This window comes from Scyliorhinus canicula, chromosome 6, assembly GCF_902713615.1.
Source record: "Scyliorhinus canicula chromosome 6, sScyCan1.1, whole genome shotgun sequence".
NCBI classification, from domain to species: Eukaryota; Metazoa; Chordata; class Chondrichthyes; order Carcharhiniformes; family Scyliorhinidae; genus Scyliorhinus; species Scyliorhinus canicula.
Genome location: NC_052151.1, coordinates 132,120,874 through 132,137,128, shown reverse-complemented (window position 1 = coordinate 132,137,128; position 16,255 = coordinate 132,120,874). Strand labels below are relative to the sequence as shown.

Sequence of the window (16,255 nt, the reverse complement as noted above, 5' to 3'; positions counted from 1 at the left end):
TCTGCAATTTCATTTCTTGCTTCCCATAGAATCCTTGGATATATCCCATCAGGCCTGGGGGACTTGTCTATCCTCAAGTTTTTCAAAATACCCAACACATCTTCCTTCCTAAGAAGTATCTCCTCGAGCTAACCAGTCTGTTTCACACTGTTCTCTCCAACAATATGGCCCCTCTCATTTGTAAATACTGAAGAAAAGTACTCGTTCAAGACCTCTCCTATCTCTTCAGACTCGATACACAATCTACCGCTACTGTGCTTGATCGGACCTACCCTCGTTCTAGTCATACTCATATTTCATGGGCGTGATTCTCCGCTCCCCACGCCGGGTGGGAGAATCGCGGGAGGGCCCCCCGACTAATTTCACCACCCCCTGGCGACCCCCGCGATTCTCCCACTCCCTGCTCGGAATAATCGCCGCTCGCCATTTTTCACGGCGACAAGCGATTCTCCGACCCGGATGGGCCGAGCGGCCTGCCGTTTCCGACCGTTTCACGACGGCGGCAACCACACCTGGTCGCTGCCGTCGTGAAATCGCCCTGAGATGCCCGTTTTGGGGCTTGTAGGGGGCCTGGTGGGGAATGAGCACCATGACTGTGCTCGGGAGGGGACAGGCCCGCGATCGGTGCCCACCGATCGTTGGGCCGGCGTCTCAATCAGACGCACTATTTCCCCTCCGCCGCCCTGCAAGATCAAGCCGCCACGTCTTGCAGGGCGGCTGAGGGGAAGACGGCCACCGCGCATGCGCAGGTTCGAGCTGTCAGCCGTCGTGGCGTCAGCCGCACATGTGCGGGTTGGAGCCGGCCAACCTGCGCATGCGTGGCTGACGTCACATAGGTGCCGCCGTCGCGTCACTCTCGCCGTGCCGCCCGGCGGCCGAGAGTTACGGAGCGCCACACCTAGCCCCGCTGGGAGGGGAGAATAGGGGGCGAGGAGCGGCCTCTGAGGCCGTCGTGAAACTCGGCCGAGTTCACGACGGCCCTCCCGATTTTTCCGGGAGCGGAGAATTCCGCCCCATATTTCTCACATGTGTAAAAGACCTTGGGGTTTTCCTTGATCCTACCCGCCAAAGATTTTTCATGCCTTCTCTTAGCTCTCCTAATCCCTTTCTTCAGTTCCCTCCTAGCTATCCTGTATCCCTCCAGCGCCCTGTCTGAACCTTGTTTCCTCAGCCGTACATAAGTCTCCTTCTTCCTCTTAACAAGACATTCAACCTCTCTTGTCAACTATGATTCCCTCACTCGACCATCTCTTCCCTGCCTTACAGGGACATACCTATCAAGGACACGTAGTACCTGTTCCTTGAACAAGTTCCACATTTCACTTGTGTCCTTCCCTGACAGCCTATGTTCCCAACTTATGCACTTCAATTCTTGTCTAACAGCATCGTATTTACCCTTCCTCCAATTTCTTGTTCTTGCCTCTTATTTCACTATTTCTGATTTCTCGCTCCCTCTGCTCTTGATTGGAGGTGCTACATTAGCAATTTTTAATTCACTGGCAGCTTTCCAGAATCTAGGGAATTTTTGAAGATCACAAGTAATGCATCTATTATCTCTGCAGGCATTTCTTTTAAGATCCTTGGAAATAAGCCATCAGATTCTGTGGACTTATCAACACTTTGTTTGAATAGTTTTCCCAGAACCTTTTCTTTGTGTAATTGTTTTAAGTTCCACTCTCCCTTTTGCCTCTTGATTTTTACATATGCTTTATGTGTTTTTTGTCTTCTTTCATGCTGCCATGTTCCCCATTATTAATTCCCCATTCTCACTCTCTGAGATTGCTCTTTTCTTTTTTAAATATTTGTAGAAACTCTTATTTTCTGTTATTATATTTCTAGCTAGCTTTCACTCATACTCTAATTCCTCCCTCATTTATTCAGCCATTCTTTGCTGATTTCTAAAATCTTTCCCATCACTAATCTTCGTAGTATTGTATGCTTTTTCTTTCAATTTGAAACTATCCTTAACTTCCTTAGTTAACCAGAGATGGTACATCCTTCTCATCGAGTCTTTCTAAATGTAACATATCTTTGCTGAAAGTTATGGAACAGTTCCCGAAATTTTTGCTACCGTTTCTCTGTTGTCCTATTTTTTTAAACCTATTTCCCTAGGTCACTTTAACAGGATAATAAGGAAAATTGATGGAGGTAGCATGCTTTTTTTTTATTGGGTTTTGATCAAAATATATTTACCGTTATGTACACAGAATAGGAAATATGTATAGAAGAGAAAGGCACACTCAAACATACCAAAAAAAGGTAGTAATAAAAAATAAAGTAGAATAACAGGAAGGGTATTGTGCACCAGCTCAATAGCAGCAACTCTGTACAACTGGCAAAATTATTTACAACACATAGTGGACAACTGTTTGTGTGTGTGGGGGGGGGGGGGGGGGGGGGGGGGGGGGGGGGGAGGGGGGTGAGACTTGGGTGGTGAGTATACATTTGGGTGCCGGAGAAACAATTACAGTGGGCAATACTCAAATGGGTTTGGTGTTGTCAGAAGGTAGCATGCTTGATATATTCTGCTTTTGATGGAGTCTCTCACAACAGACTGGTCAAAAATCAAAAGCTCTTGGGATCCAAAGTGGCAGGTTGGATCCAAAATTGACTCAGTAGTAGAAAGTAATAGGAATGGTTGATGGGTATTTGTGTGACTGAAAGGCTTTTTCCAGTGGGGTTTTGTGAGGCTCAGTATAGGGTCCCTTGTTGTTTGTGATTTGCATCAGTGACTTGAACTTAATTGTAAAGAAATTAGCAGATGATACAAAAATTGGCCATGTGGTTGAGAGTGAGGAAGAAAGCTGTAGATTGAAGGAAGATATCTATTGACTAAATCAGTTGGGTAGAAAAGTGGCACATGTAATTTAGTCCGTAGAAGTGTGAGACAATGTAATTCGAAAGAACAAACTGGATAAGGGAATACACAATAAATGGTTAGTCTTGAGAACTGTGGAGTAACAGAAGGACTTTGGAATGCATGTCCAGAGATCTCTGAAGATATCAGGACAGATAGATAAGGTGGTCAAGAAGACAAATGGAATACTTTCTTTTCTTGGCCAAAGCCTAGATTATCAGAGTAGGAAGATTGTTAGAACTGTTTAGAACACCAATCAGACCACAACTGGAACACTGTATACAGTTCTGGTCACTGGAAGGATGTGATCTCACTCAAGAGAAACAGCGAAGATTTGCAAGGAGTGGAGAATTTTAGCTGTGAGGAAAGATTGGATAGGCTACAGTCGTTTTCTTTGGAACATAGGTGATTGAGGGCAGGTTTGACTGATGTGTATAAAATGACAAGGTGCTTGGATAGAGTGCATAGAAAAATCTTGTTTCTGTTAGCAAAAGCAGCAGGCACAGATTTAAAAGAACTGAGCGTTGTGTAATAATTTGTTATCACCCTGAAGGCAATGGGATTCCGGAACCCACTGCATAAAAGAGTGACAGAAGGCGACATTTTCATTAAAAAATGCTTGGTTATCTAGTAAAGATGCTAAAATTGATTTGATAAAATTCTATAAGTTGTTACAGAGCCACAGACCCAAGAGGTAGAAGATGGGGTTTGGCTGTATATTTGTTATTTTTTTTGGCATGTAAATGATGGGTGTATTATAAAATTGGGCACGATGCTATGTGCATCATTCCTGACTTGCCCACCTCCGTGCTACTATAATTTTACCAGCAGCAGGGTAAGCATCGGGAGGTCCACTTACCCCAGGACCAATTGGGGCCCTTAAGTGGCCAAATAATGGCCTTCTCTGGGTACGTTCTATTGCTGGGATTTCACCCTGACAGCATGAAATCAAGTATACAGTTCAGAAGATTTCACTGTTTGGGCTGGTGGCCAATCAAGGGGGTTGGATGCAGTTCTGCCAATTGGAGGCCCACCTCAAGGTCTTTTCACCCCTCCGCTTCATTTACCCTGCGCTTTGCACCCTGCCCACACCCCACACCCCACACCCCACTCCCCTCTTCCCCTCTCCAGGGCCTGCAGCTTGGCCCCAGTGACTCTGCCTCTCCCTCTGCCTCTCTCTGGGGACCTGACACCAACCACGGCCGATGTTGAAATTTGAATTCAATAAAAAATTTGGATTTGAAAGCCTAATGATGACCAAGAAACCATTGTTGTAAAACTCATCTGGTTCACTAATGTCCTTTGGGGAAGGGAATCCTATGACCTGACTTGGTCTGGTCTACATGCGATTCCAGATCCATAGCTTTGTGGTTGATCCTTAAGTGCACTCTTAAATGGCCTCGCAAGCCACTCAGTTCGTGGATAATTAGGCATGGACAATAAATGCTGGCCATGCCAGCGCTGCCCACATCCCATGAATGAATAGAAAAACGATAAAAAAGATCCCCTCTTGAACCAACTTTTCCGGTTAAAATCACCCAACTATTATTATGGTTGAATCTTCAATTACATCTGACACTCAAGGCAGCATTAGAGAATTATTCTAATTGTACAAAATACTAATTTGAATATTAATTAAGTAGGAGTGATTTGAGGTCCATGGATTAAAGGGACAGTGGCAGCAATTAAAAATCATGGGATTAAAAGGATAGGAGCAGCATGGACAGTAACCTGGCTAAGGGATAGAAAGCATAGAGTAGTGGTGAGGAGCTGCTTTTAAGAACGGAGGGAAGTATATAGTGGTGTTCCCCATGGGTAAAAATCAAATGCTCTTTTTGATATTTATGGACATGGGCATACAGGACATAATAAAGTTTAGGAAAAATTCATAACTTGCAGACATTAAACAACCAGGTGGACAGGAGTAGAGTTCTGAAAGACGTAGAAAAATTGTGAAATTGGGCAGAAATGTGGCAGTTGAAATTTAATGCAGATAATGTACTTTTTGGTAGGAAAAATGGGGAGAGGCAAATAGTATAAGTATTATACTAAATAGTACAATAGTATAATTTTAAAAGGGATACTGGAACATTGAAATCTTGGGGTGTATGTATACAAATGTTCAAAAATGCAAGACAGTTTGAGAAGTCTATTTAGAAAAGGTATAATGGATGCTTAGATATTATTGCTATCAATAAAACTAATATTTATTTAGTGCCTTTAATGGTGGATTGGCCACGCTAAATTGCCCATTAATTGGAAAAATTAAAGAAAAAACATAATGTCTCAAGGCGTTTCACAGAAGCATTATAAAACAAACTTTAAAACAAATATTAGGCAGATGTTAAAAGCTCTTTAGTTTGTGTGCAGTGATGTTAGTTTTTTTAATATTGCTCAGTATGTGTGGTTTCTGCTTATGGCTGGAGGTGTTTCCTGATGAGCCATACAAATTAGTGTCCAGTGATGCACCCATCCTGGTGACCTGAAATAGGCTGATAAATGATGTTTGAGGATTATATAGTCTTTCCTCAATGTAATGTCTTCTCGTATTTGCTCTCCCTTTGTAGATCCATGTATGAATATTATTGGCCCAACAAAATGTGACTCCAGCATACACACGGTGGTCAATTGAAATCTAATGTGGGAAAAGGATCTGAAAACAGCAATAGACCATGGTTTTCTACTTGAAATGAGCCTCTTACTAGTTTCAGGCGTGTAACCCTGATACCCAGATGCCCTTAGCGATTTGGCAATGAAGTGTTTTCCCGCTGTAGAATAAACACACACTCGCCAGAAGTCATATTGGACAATCAGCACTATTTGCCAGGTTCCGAGGTCCATGACTTACCTCACCAATACATTGTTCCCTGGACTAAAGTTTGTTTTATAGCGTAAAACTGTTTATAGCAAATAAGACAAATTACTCTTTTATCAATGGCTTGCGCTGTACTTCAGTTGTTTTTCTGTATTAAAAAGATTTATTAATTTATCAGGTCTTTTTTTTCTATATGATAGTCAAACAGTCTTTAAACCTTTGGTTATTGTTGAATCAGCGATAGGGGCCCAAGAGAGTTTAAGTTAAGGGAAAGCACATTGGCCTGAACTTCCCATTGGAGATCAGAAAGAAACTTACTTTGTTTTGAATAAATGTGTTCCTGTCATTGGAGTCATGCTGCATTAATAAATTCATTGCACTGTCTGGCCTGCTTTCTGCAACCCCATTACTATTATACAAGAATGTGTAACTTATAAGTTGATGAAAAATTTAGTATTGATCATTTATCTTGTGGATTTAATTTAATAAAGATGGTGCATATTGATTTTTCTCTTAGGAGCCAAGCCAGCCCAATAAAGACTATATAATTAATTTTGAAATCCGTTCACTACGTGATAGCCGAAGTCTTATAGAGACTGTTGGGATTGAAGATGCCTGCATGTTCATTGAAGAAAACCCTCATCCTAGACTTTGGTAAGAAGTATATCTACATAACAAATATTTTATTTCTGTTATTTTACTTTCAACTTGCATCACATTGTACCAGCTGTTCAGTTGGTTGGCAAAGTCTCTGTTTCATACTCAAGTAGTTGGCTGTTGGTTAAAGCTTATTTTTGTGACTGGGAAGCCGGTGTCCAATGGTGTACTGCAGGGACTGGTTTGCTGTTTGTAGTGTTCATTAATGATCCAGATGGGAACCTGGGCGGTATGGTCAGGAAGTTCATAGATGACACAAAAATTGGTGGTTTGGTTAATCGCGAGGAGGAAAGCCTTAGATTACAGGGCGATATAGATGGGCTGGTCAGATGGACTGAACAGTGGCAAATGGAATTTCACCCTGAAAAGTGCGAGTTGATGCATTTTGAGAGGACTAACAAGATAAGGGAATATGTAATGAAGTACAGAGGGACCTTGAGGTGCATGTCCATAGGTCCCTGAAGGCAGTAGGATAGATAGATAAGGTGGTTAAAAAGGCATATAGGATACTTGCCTTTATTAACTGAGGCATAGAATTTAAGAAGAAGGAGGTTGTGATGAAGCTGTGTAAAATGCTCATTAGGCACAGCTAGAAGCATTTCAGCTATGAAGCGATGCTGTTTCGGCTCGGGTTGTTCCACTTAGAGCAGAAAAGGCTGAGAAGGAATCTGATTGAGGTGTGCAAAATGATGAAGGACATAGATGGGGTACATAGGAAGAAGCTTTCCCCTTAGTGGAGGGGTCAATAACCAAGTGGCACAGATTAAGGGTAATAGGCAGGAGATTTAGAAGGGATTTGAGGGAAAACATTTTCACCCAGAGGTTGGTGGGAATCTGAAACTCACTGCCTTAAAGGATGGTAGAGGCAGGAACCCTCAACATTTAAGAATAATTTAGATGAGCACTTGAAGCGTCATACAAGGCTATGGACCAAGTGCTGGGAAACAGGATTAGAATAGGTATGTGCTTGGTGGCTGGCACAGATACGATGGGCTGAATGGCCTCTTTGTGTGCTGCATGACTCTGTGACAGTCTTCACATGCAAATGTCCTTTGCAGTTATCCAATGGTGGAGAGAATACTTGCTTGTATTGCTTCAAGTGGACTTCTCTGTCCTTGCTATACAAACCAATTCATGGAATACTGTGTCTTCCGTGCTGCAAAATCTTTGGATTAATTTGAAGTTTTTTCTTGGGTATACAATTGTCAAAATTCTATTGGTTTTCTCCAGTTTTGTTTGGTAGCTTTACTATACCATTTTTTTCAACTACCTTGAATTGTAGTTAACATCAAGTGAATTCTTGACCAATTGGGCCAGTGGGCCGATGAATAGCAGATGAAGTTCAATTTGGATAAATGTGAAGTGATTCATTTTGGTAGATCAAATCAGGGCAGGACCTACTCAGTTAATGGTAGGGAGTTGGGGAGAGTTACAGAACAAAGAGATCTAGAAGTACAGGTTTATAGCTCCTTGAAGGTGGAGTTGCAGGTGGACAGGGTGGTGAAGAAGGAATTCAGTATGCTAGGTTTCATTGGCCAGAATATTGAAGACAGGAGTTGGGACGTCTTGTTGAATTTGTACAAGACTTTGGTAAGACCACACATGGAATACTGTGTTCAGTTCTGGTCATCCTATTACAGGAAGGATATTGTTAAACTAGAAAGAGTGCAGAAGAGATTTACGAGAAAAAGGCTGGGACTTTTTTCCCTGGAGCGTAGGAGGCTTAGGGGTGATCTCATAGAGATCCTCAAAACAATGAGGAGCATCGATAAGGTAGATAGTCAACATCTTTTCCCAAGGATAGAGGAGTCTAGAACTAGAGGGAACAGGTTTAAAGTGAGAGGAGAGAGATACAAAAGAGACCAGAGGGGAAATTCCTTTTCACTGATGGTGGTGAGCATCTGGAACGGGCTGCCAGAGGCAGTGGTAGAGGCGGGTACAATTTTGTCCTTTAAAAAGCAGTTGGACAGTTACATGCGCCGGATGGGTATGGAGGGATATGGGCCAAATGCAGGCAAGTGCGACTAGCTTAGTGATAGAAACTGGCCGGCATGGACCAGCTGGGCCGAAGGGCCTGTTTCCACGCTGTAAACATCTATGACTCTATCTATGACTCTATCTAGACCGTGACTCTATCTAGACCGTGACTCTATCTAGACCGTGACTCTATCTAGACCGTGACTCTATCTAGACCGTGACTCTATCTAGACCGTGACTCTATCTAGACCGTGACTCTATCTAGACCGTGACTCTATCTAGACCGCGACTCTATCTAGACCGCGACTCTATCTAGACCGCGACTCTATCTAGACCGCGACTCTATCTAGACCGCGACTCTATCTAGACCGCGACTCTATCTATGACTCTATCTAGACTGTGACTCTATCTATGACTCTATCTAGACTGTGATACTGGCCGGGACTCTCCCCTACCTGGCGGGGCGGGGGGTCCCGGCGTGTCGGAGTAGCGTGAACCACTCCGTCGTCGGTCCGCCCCAAAGGTGCGGAATTCTCTGCACCTTTAGGGGCCAAGCCCTCACATTGAGGGGCTAGACCTGCGCCGGAGTGGTTCCCACTCTGCTGGCTGGCGTGAACGGCCTTTGGCGCCACGCCAGCCAGGGCCGAAAGGACTTCGGCAGTCGGCGTAAGTCCGCGCATGCGCCGGAGCGTCAGCAGCTGCTGACGTCATACCGGCGCATGGGGAGGGGGTCTCTTCCGCCTCTGCCATGGTGAAGGCCATGGTGGAGGAGGAAGAAAAATAATGCCCCCACTGCACAGGCACACCCGTCGATCGGTGGGCCCCGATCGCGGGCCAGGCCACCGTGGGGGCACCCCCGGGGTCAGATCACCCCACGACCCGGACCCCAGAGTCCGCCAGCGTCGCCAATCCCGCTGGTCAGGTAGGTGGTTTAAACCACGCCGGCGGGAGAGGTCTGTCAGCGGCGGGACTTCGGCCCATCACGGGCCGAAGAATTGCCGCGGGGGGACCGGCGCGGTACGATTCCCGCCCCCGCCAAATCGCGGGGGGGTCGGAGAATCCCGCCCTCTATCTATAACTCCATGTAGACTATGACTCTATCTATGCCTCTATCTAAACTATGACTATCTATGCCTCTATCTAGACTATGCCTCTATCTAGACTATGCCTCTATCTAGACTATGCCTCTATCTAGACTATGCCTCTATCTAGACTATGCCTCTATCTAGACTATGACTCTATCTAGACTATGACTCTATCTAGACTATGACTCTATCTAGACTATGACTCTATCTAGACTATGACTCTATCTAGACTATGACTCTATCTAGACTATGACTCTATCTAGACTATGACTCTATCTAGACTATGACTCTATCTAGACTATGACTCTATCTAGACTATGACTCTATCTAGACTATGACTCTATCTAGACTATGACTATCTAGACTATGACTCTATCTAGACTATGACTCTATCTAGACTATGACTCTATCTAGACTATGACTCTATCTAGACTATGACTCTATCTAGACTATGACTCTATCTACATTATGACTCTATCTATGACTCTATCGAGACAATTACTCTATCTAGACTAAGACTCTATCTATGACTCTACCTAGACTATGACTCTATCTAGACTATGCCTCTATCTAGACTATGCCTCTATCTAGACTATGCCTCTATCTAGACTATGCCTCTATCTAGACTATGCCTCTATCTAGACTATGACTCTATCTAGACTATGACTCTATCTAGACTATGACTCTATCTAGACTATGACTCTATCTAGACTATGACTCTATCTAGACTATGACTCTATCTAGACTATGACTCTATCTAGACTATGACTCTATCTAGACTATGACTCTATCTAGACTATGACTCTATCTAGACTATGACTCTATCTAGACTATGACTATCTAGACTATGACTCTATCTAGACTATGACTCTATCTAGACTATGACTCTATCTAGACTATGACTCTATCTAGACTATGACTCTATCTAGACTATGACTCTATCTACATTATGACTCTATCTATGACTCTATCGAGACAATTACTCTATCTAGACTAAGACTCTATCTATGACTCTACCTAGACTATGACTCTATCTAGACTATGCCTCTATCTAGACTATGCCTCTATCTAGACTATGCCTCTATCTAGACTATGCCTCTATCTAGACTATGCCTCTATCTAGATTATGACTCTATCTAGACTATCACTCCAGGGTCCCAGGTTCGATTCCGGCTTGGGTCACTGTCTGTGCGGAGTCTGCACATCCTCCCCGTGTGTGCGTGGGTTTCCTCCGGGTGCTCCGGTTTCCTCCCACAGTCCAAAGATGTGCAGGTTAGGTGGATTGGCCATGCTAAATTGCCCTTAGTGACCAAAATTGCCCTTAGTGTTGGGTGGGGTTACTGGGTTATGGGGATAGGGTGGAGTTGTTGACCTTGGGTAGGGTGCTCTTTCCAAGAGCCGGTGCGGACTCGATGGGCTGAATGGCCTCCTTCTGCACTGTAAATTCTATGAAATGACTCTATCTAGACTATAGGCGGAATTCTCCGCCACGGCCGACGCCGTCGTGAAACCTGGAGTGTTTCACGACGGAGTCGGAGGCCGCTCCTCGCCCCCTATTCCCCCCCCTTCCGGGGGCTAGGAGCAGCGTTTTGTGAAGCTCGGCCGCCGGGCCTTGACGCTGGCGGGAAAAATGGCAAGCGCGATTCTCCAAGCAAGGATGGGAGAATCGCGGGGGGTGCCAGAGCGGCCCTCCCGCGATTCTCCCACCCGGCGTGGGGAGCGGTGAATCGCGCCCTATGACTATCTATGACTCTATAAACCAGTAAGTATGTAGTAATCCTTTCATTCTTAATATATTCTTGGAGGAATTATTGAGTGCAAAAAGCAACTTGAACTTTTACAGCCCAGAATTGATCTTTCAGACCTGTGGCAAATTTGTATTGAAGACTAAACCTGCATGAACCTCGAAAGAAAAGTCCATTACATCCACATTCTTTTCAATCACTCAGTAATTTCCAATCTCAGCAACAAAAGCCTAGTTGTGAACTCAGCTGATGGTTTTATCAGAGTAGCTCCAGACCTGTCAGATGCTCAAGTGGGAAGGATGTGAAAGGAGTCTATTTCATCAACATGCTAATTTGGATGAATAGGATGACTCGTTGACCTGAGGAAGGAGCAGTGCTATGAAAGCTAGTGATTGGAAACTAACCTGTTGGACTTTAACCTGGTGTTGTAAGACTTCTTACTGTGCTCACCCCAGTCCAAGGCCGGCATCTCCACATCAAAACTAACATCGGTAGCGGAATATAAGCTTCTGTTGATGGGGGAAATACTCAAGAGGGTAATGTCATAATATCCACTCATGTATATCAGGAGATGCAGACAGGCAGTGATTGACACACAGGATAACCAATGAGCACACACGACACAGAACAACCAATCACCAGATAGGACACCACCACTATAAAGCCCACAGGGTATTAAGACTCTCTCTCTCACAGGACACGGCTGAGGAGATAGTCACAGTGCCCAGGCCAATGAACATCATCACCATGTGGTAGAGAGCTAGTCTGGTCAAGCCAGTAGGAGGTTATCAGTTAGGTTAATAGAGTGTCAACCCACAGCAGTTTGTGTACAGCAATCAGCAGGATCAATAAAATCGTGTTGGACCATCTCCTGTGTCGGAAGCCTGTTTCTCATTTCACTGCATCCGGTTGCAGTCGATGTTGGACTAACACAGATGACACATCAGGTTAGAGCTCAATAGTTTTTTTTGCGAATTTGTTAAGAGCACCTTGTGAGGCTATCTGTAAGGCAAACCCTATGAAAGAAGGATTAAATTAAAGAGTGTAATACCCATTTATTAGGTTCTATACAGCCAGGTCGGGACTCAAAATGGACGTGAATCATATTACGCTCTTCTAATATATGGAGTGAAACATGTTGACTGGATACCGGCATCCATGATGTTGGAGATCTCAGGAAGATGCCGAGTACGATTATTTAATTACCATTTCATGCTGAAGTTGCAGGCAAACCCTTCAGCTTTGTTTCTTGCACTTATGTGCTGGTCTCCACTATAATGTGAAAGGTTTAAGGAGCCACCTTCTCATAATTTGTGGCTGTCCACCATTATTGCTGGATAGTGTAGGGCTAGTAAACTTTGATCTGTAGATCATGGGACTGCCTACTTGTCTATAGTCTACATTTTGTGATACTTTGCATTTAGATAATCCAGAATTGGAACTTCACGATTATGGGTAAGATTTATAGAGTGCGCTTGTTTACAACAATCCCCCAATTTCAACTCGTATCAGGTTCTAGTGACTTAACCATATGGCAAGAAAGCACATTTTAAATGATGAAATATGAAAGTTTATTAACCATTAAAAAGGTAACAAATCAGATCAATTAACAGTAATTAGCAGTAAGAGGAGAAAGCTTAACTTTAACAATTGAACTGACTTCACACCGCCCTTTTCAGACCAGGGGCGGGATTCTTCGACCCCCCGTCGGGTCGGAGAATTGCCGAGGGGCGGTGTGAATCCCACCCGGTTTTCGGGTGGGGGCAGGGATCGCGGTGCACCGGTCGGGGGCCATTGGCAGTGCCCCCCCCCCCGGCAGTTCTCCGGGCCCCGGCGGGCCAAGCGGCCACCCGTTGTCGGCCAGTCCCGCCGGCGTGAAATAGACCTGGTCTATCCCGACGGGACCTGGCTTGGAGGGCGGCTACTGGAGTCCTTGGGGGGGGGGGGGGGGGGGGGGGGGGAGAGATCCGGCCCATGGAGGGCCCTCACGGTGGCCTGACCCGCGATCGGGGCCCACCGATCTGCGGACGGGCCTGTGCCATGGGGGCAATCTTTCCCTCCGCGCCAGTCTCTGTAAGGCTCCACCATGGCCGGTGCGGAGAAGAAACCCCCTGTGCATGCGCAGGAAACACGCTGGCGGTTCTGCGCACGCGGCAGAACACGCTGGCAGTCATGCGCATGCGGCAACTTGCGCCAACCTGCAGCGGCCCTTCGGCGGCGGTTGGCGCGGCACCAACCCCTCCGGAGACGGCCTTGCCCCAGGAAGTGCGGCGGATTCCGCAACTTCCAGGCAGCCTGATGCCGAAGTGGTTTGCGCCAGTCTTGGAGCCGGTGTCGGGCCATGCCGCCAAGTGCGGGAGAATCACACCCCAGGTTGTAAAGTAACAACTCTGAAAACAGTTCTCACCACATCTCTCTCTTTGCACCTCTCTCCTTCTCTACATCTGCCTCTACCTGTCCTAACTAAAGATTTATACCATGCTAACAATTGCAAATATGCTAAAGTTCTTATGAAACTGTCCATCTTGCAGTAAGAAAGACAAAATAATCCAATAAACTGTTGGATAAAAAAGTTTAGTAGAGAAAATATAACAATGTGAATGAAGCATCAGTGAGAGGCTCTGAAATAACTGTTATTGCTCTGTCCACAGATGCTGTCTGACCTGAGTGTTCTGAGCACTTTTTGATCTTATTGCATAAATAGTAATCTGCATTTTGTCACAAAATTAGCAGACTTTCTTAGTCATGTGCGACTATGTGGAGGGATTTTGTACTGATAGACACTAAGCTTGATGTGTGGTGTATAGGTGTCGGGCCACTTCTGTTGGCTTAAGAGCTATTACAACTCCTGAATGCAGTGCAAATAGCACTCAGTGTTATAGCAGAAACCTGTCTACATAATATTTCACAGGTGAAATTTAAATATGCTAAATTCGATAACTGCTAGAATGGGTGCAGGAATACTAACTTTGGATTTACCTTCACCCATTGCTTCCAATCTGGGCAGCACACCAACTTAATTTTGCCTGATAATAAACATGATTGCAGCATGTAGTTCGTGCTAATCTCCCTGTAATTTAACTGCATGCCCCAGCACTGGGTTCAACATTGTGAGGTTAGGACCAGTTAAAGCCATTCATAAAGGGTATTGTTGCTGGAACAGCTGTGGGGTTATTCCACGAGTGATTCTGATGTGGAAAAGACTCAACAATGGCACATTGTGGAGAACACAGACTGGAGACCATGGTCAAGAAGGTGCAGAGAGGAAGAGAAGTGCTTTGGCAGCAGAGGCCAGGTGGACCTCCAAACATTCAGAAGGCAGTGACACCAGAAAGCCCTCGCAGTCATTGGCAGGAGTCAATTCCTGAGTAACTGGATGCAGTGCTTCAGAATATTCTGTTACATCATATGAGTGATCAAGGTCAATAAATGAGTCTTCAAAAACCATAAACTACAAACTGTGCCACTAGCCTCAGCCACTGTGCAATGCACAACATCTCCCATCACTCACCTATCAGCAATCTCTGTCAGAACTTTACCTAACATTCATAACTTCGGCTCATGCTTATTTACTTATCAGTGTTGCAAGCCTCACACCCACGCACATCTGTCAGCTATTCAATCATGACAGTCACTTCACCCAAATTTATTGCCACACGTGCCATATATTAACACACTTCTTGATGCACCTTCCATTCTCTTGCAGGTTAAGTTAGCAAGTAATTGGAGGCAGCAGGTGCCACCCAGATTTAGACAGTTATGGCTGTGTGCCCTTACCCCAATGGAGGGGATAGTGCGCAACATTGCTTGGAAGGGCCAGTGCTGAGGGATGAAATGAAAGAAGATGATGAGATGCTCATACCTAATCCTACCTCCACCTCATTCCACAATCTCTTAGGATTTAGAGGCTGAAAATGGTGCAAGCTTGCACCTCTCACTCACCTCCAATCCCTGCCCCTTTCACAACCCTATACTTGTGCATTTCTCCGTTCAGATACCAAGAACTGTAACGTGGCCAGGCAGCGGTGGAAGAGCAATAGGTGAAAGAGTAAGGGACAATAATAAGGGAAAAACACTCACTTGATCTCACACTCGCAACCATTAGCTCCAATACATCACTGTGTGTACATTGGAACATGGCTTTGAGGTGCAATATGCAAGTGGTGAGACACCAGGCACATGGGGCTTGCAGCCAGGACAAGGAACAAGTGCAGCGCAGGTGCCAACTCCTGGAGAACAGGACTGCGCACAAGTTCTGCTGTAATTGGACAGACTACAAATGAAAGCTGGTAAGAATGTGTCATGAAATGCTTGGTATTTGGGTAGGCCTGCTAGAAAGCTTGTGTAAGGAGCACAGAGAGTTCCCCATTACACAGGGCTTTGCAGAGAGCTTGCAGTCCATCCTTTCCAGCATGGAAGTAGTGGCTAACTTCATTAGGGCATTTATGGAGCTTACCGTGACATAGCATCTGCTGGGCAATGTCTTAACTTCTATTGCAATGCACACAGAATCCACCCAATCTCTAGGTGCTGCAGTTGAAGCTTAGATTTCTGTCATGCAGGGTCAGCTTGCTGCCATGCAAGCTCAGGCTGCTATCACATCAGCTCAGACTGCTGACATCATGGTTGTAGATACCAGTTTTCAAAGGGGCTTCCAGGGTGTCACAGCAGTTTAGCAGTCTGACCTCTAGCAGATTATATCAGAGACTGCACTGGGGTGTACCAGTGGCTCTGTGAAATATGAACCTGATGCCCTCTCTCAGTATGTCAACATTCATGCTCCCAGCACAGCCACTCTGCCAGTGCCCTCACTGTTACCAGCCCAATCTGTTGCTGCCCTTGTCGCAGTCCAAAGCCAGGTCTCCTGGGGCCAGGGTTTCTGAAGGTTGCCCTCCAAGGCCACCTGCAATTTCCTCCAATGAAATGCAGTAGCCTTCCATCAGTAATGCTGCAGCCACTGGGGTAGCCCTGCACAGGAGGAGTAGGACAGGAATAGTTCCATGGAAGATGGACACTAAAGGAATTGATATTTGTATGAAATATTGCATGCTTTTGATTTATATAAAGTTGATTTGGAATGTTTATTTTGTATTGGCTTTTATTTTTGTATTTTAGCAAC

General features: G+C 45.1%; 1 protein-coding gene across 1 annotated transcript in view; it reads left to right on the top strand.

Annotated features, from left to right (window-relative positions):
• The window catches only part of wdr35 (WD repeat domain 35), a 163,207-nt gene that overhangs the window by 90,780 nt on the left and 56,172 nt on the right, over window positions 1-16,255 (top strand). The window contains 1 exon segment of the mRNA XM_038800146.1: window positions 6,190-6,326. Within this exon segment, the coding sequence (XP_038656074.1) occupies window positions 6,190-6,326 (137 nt within the window).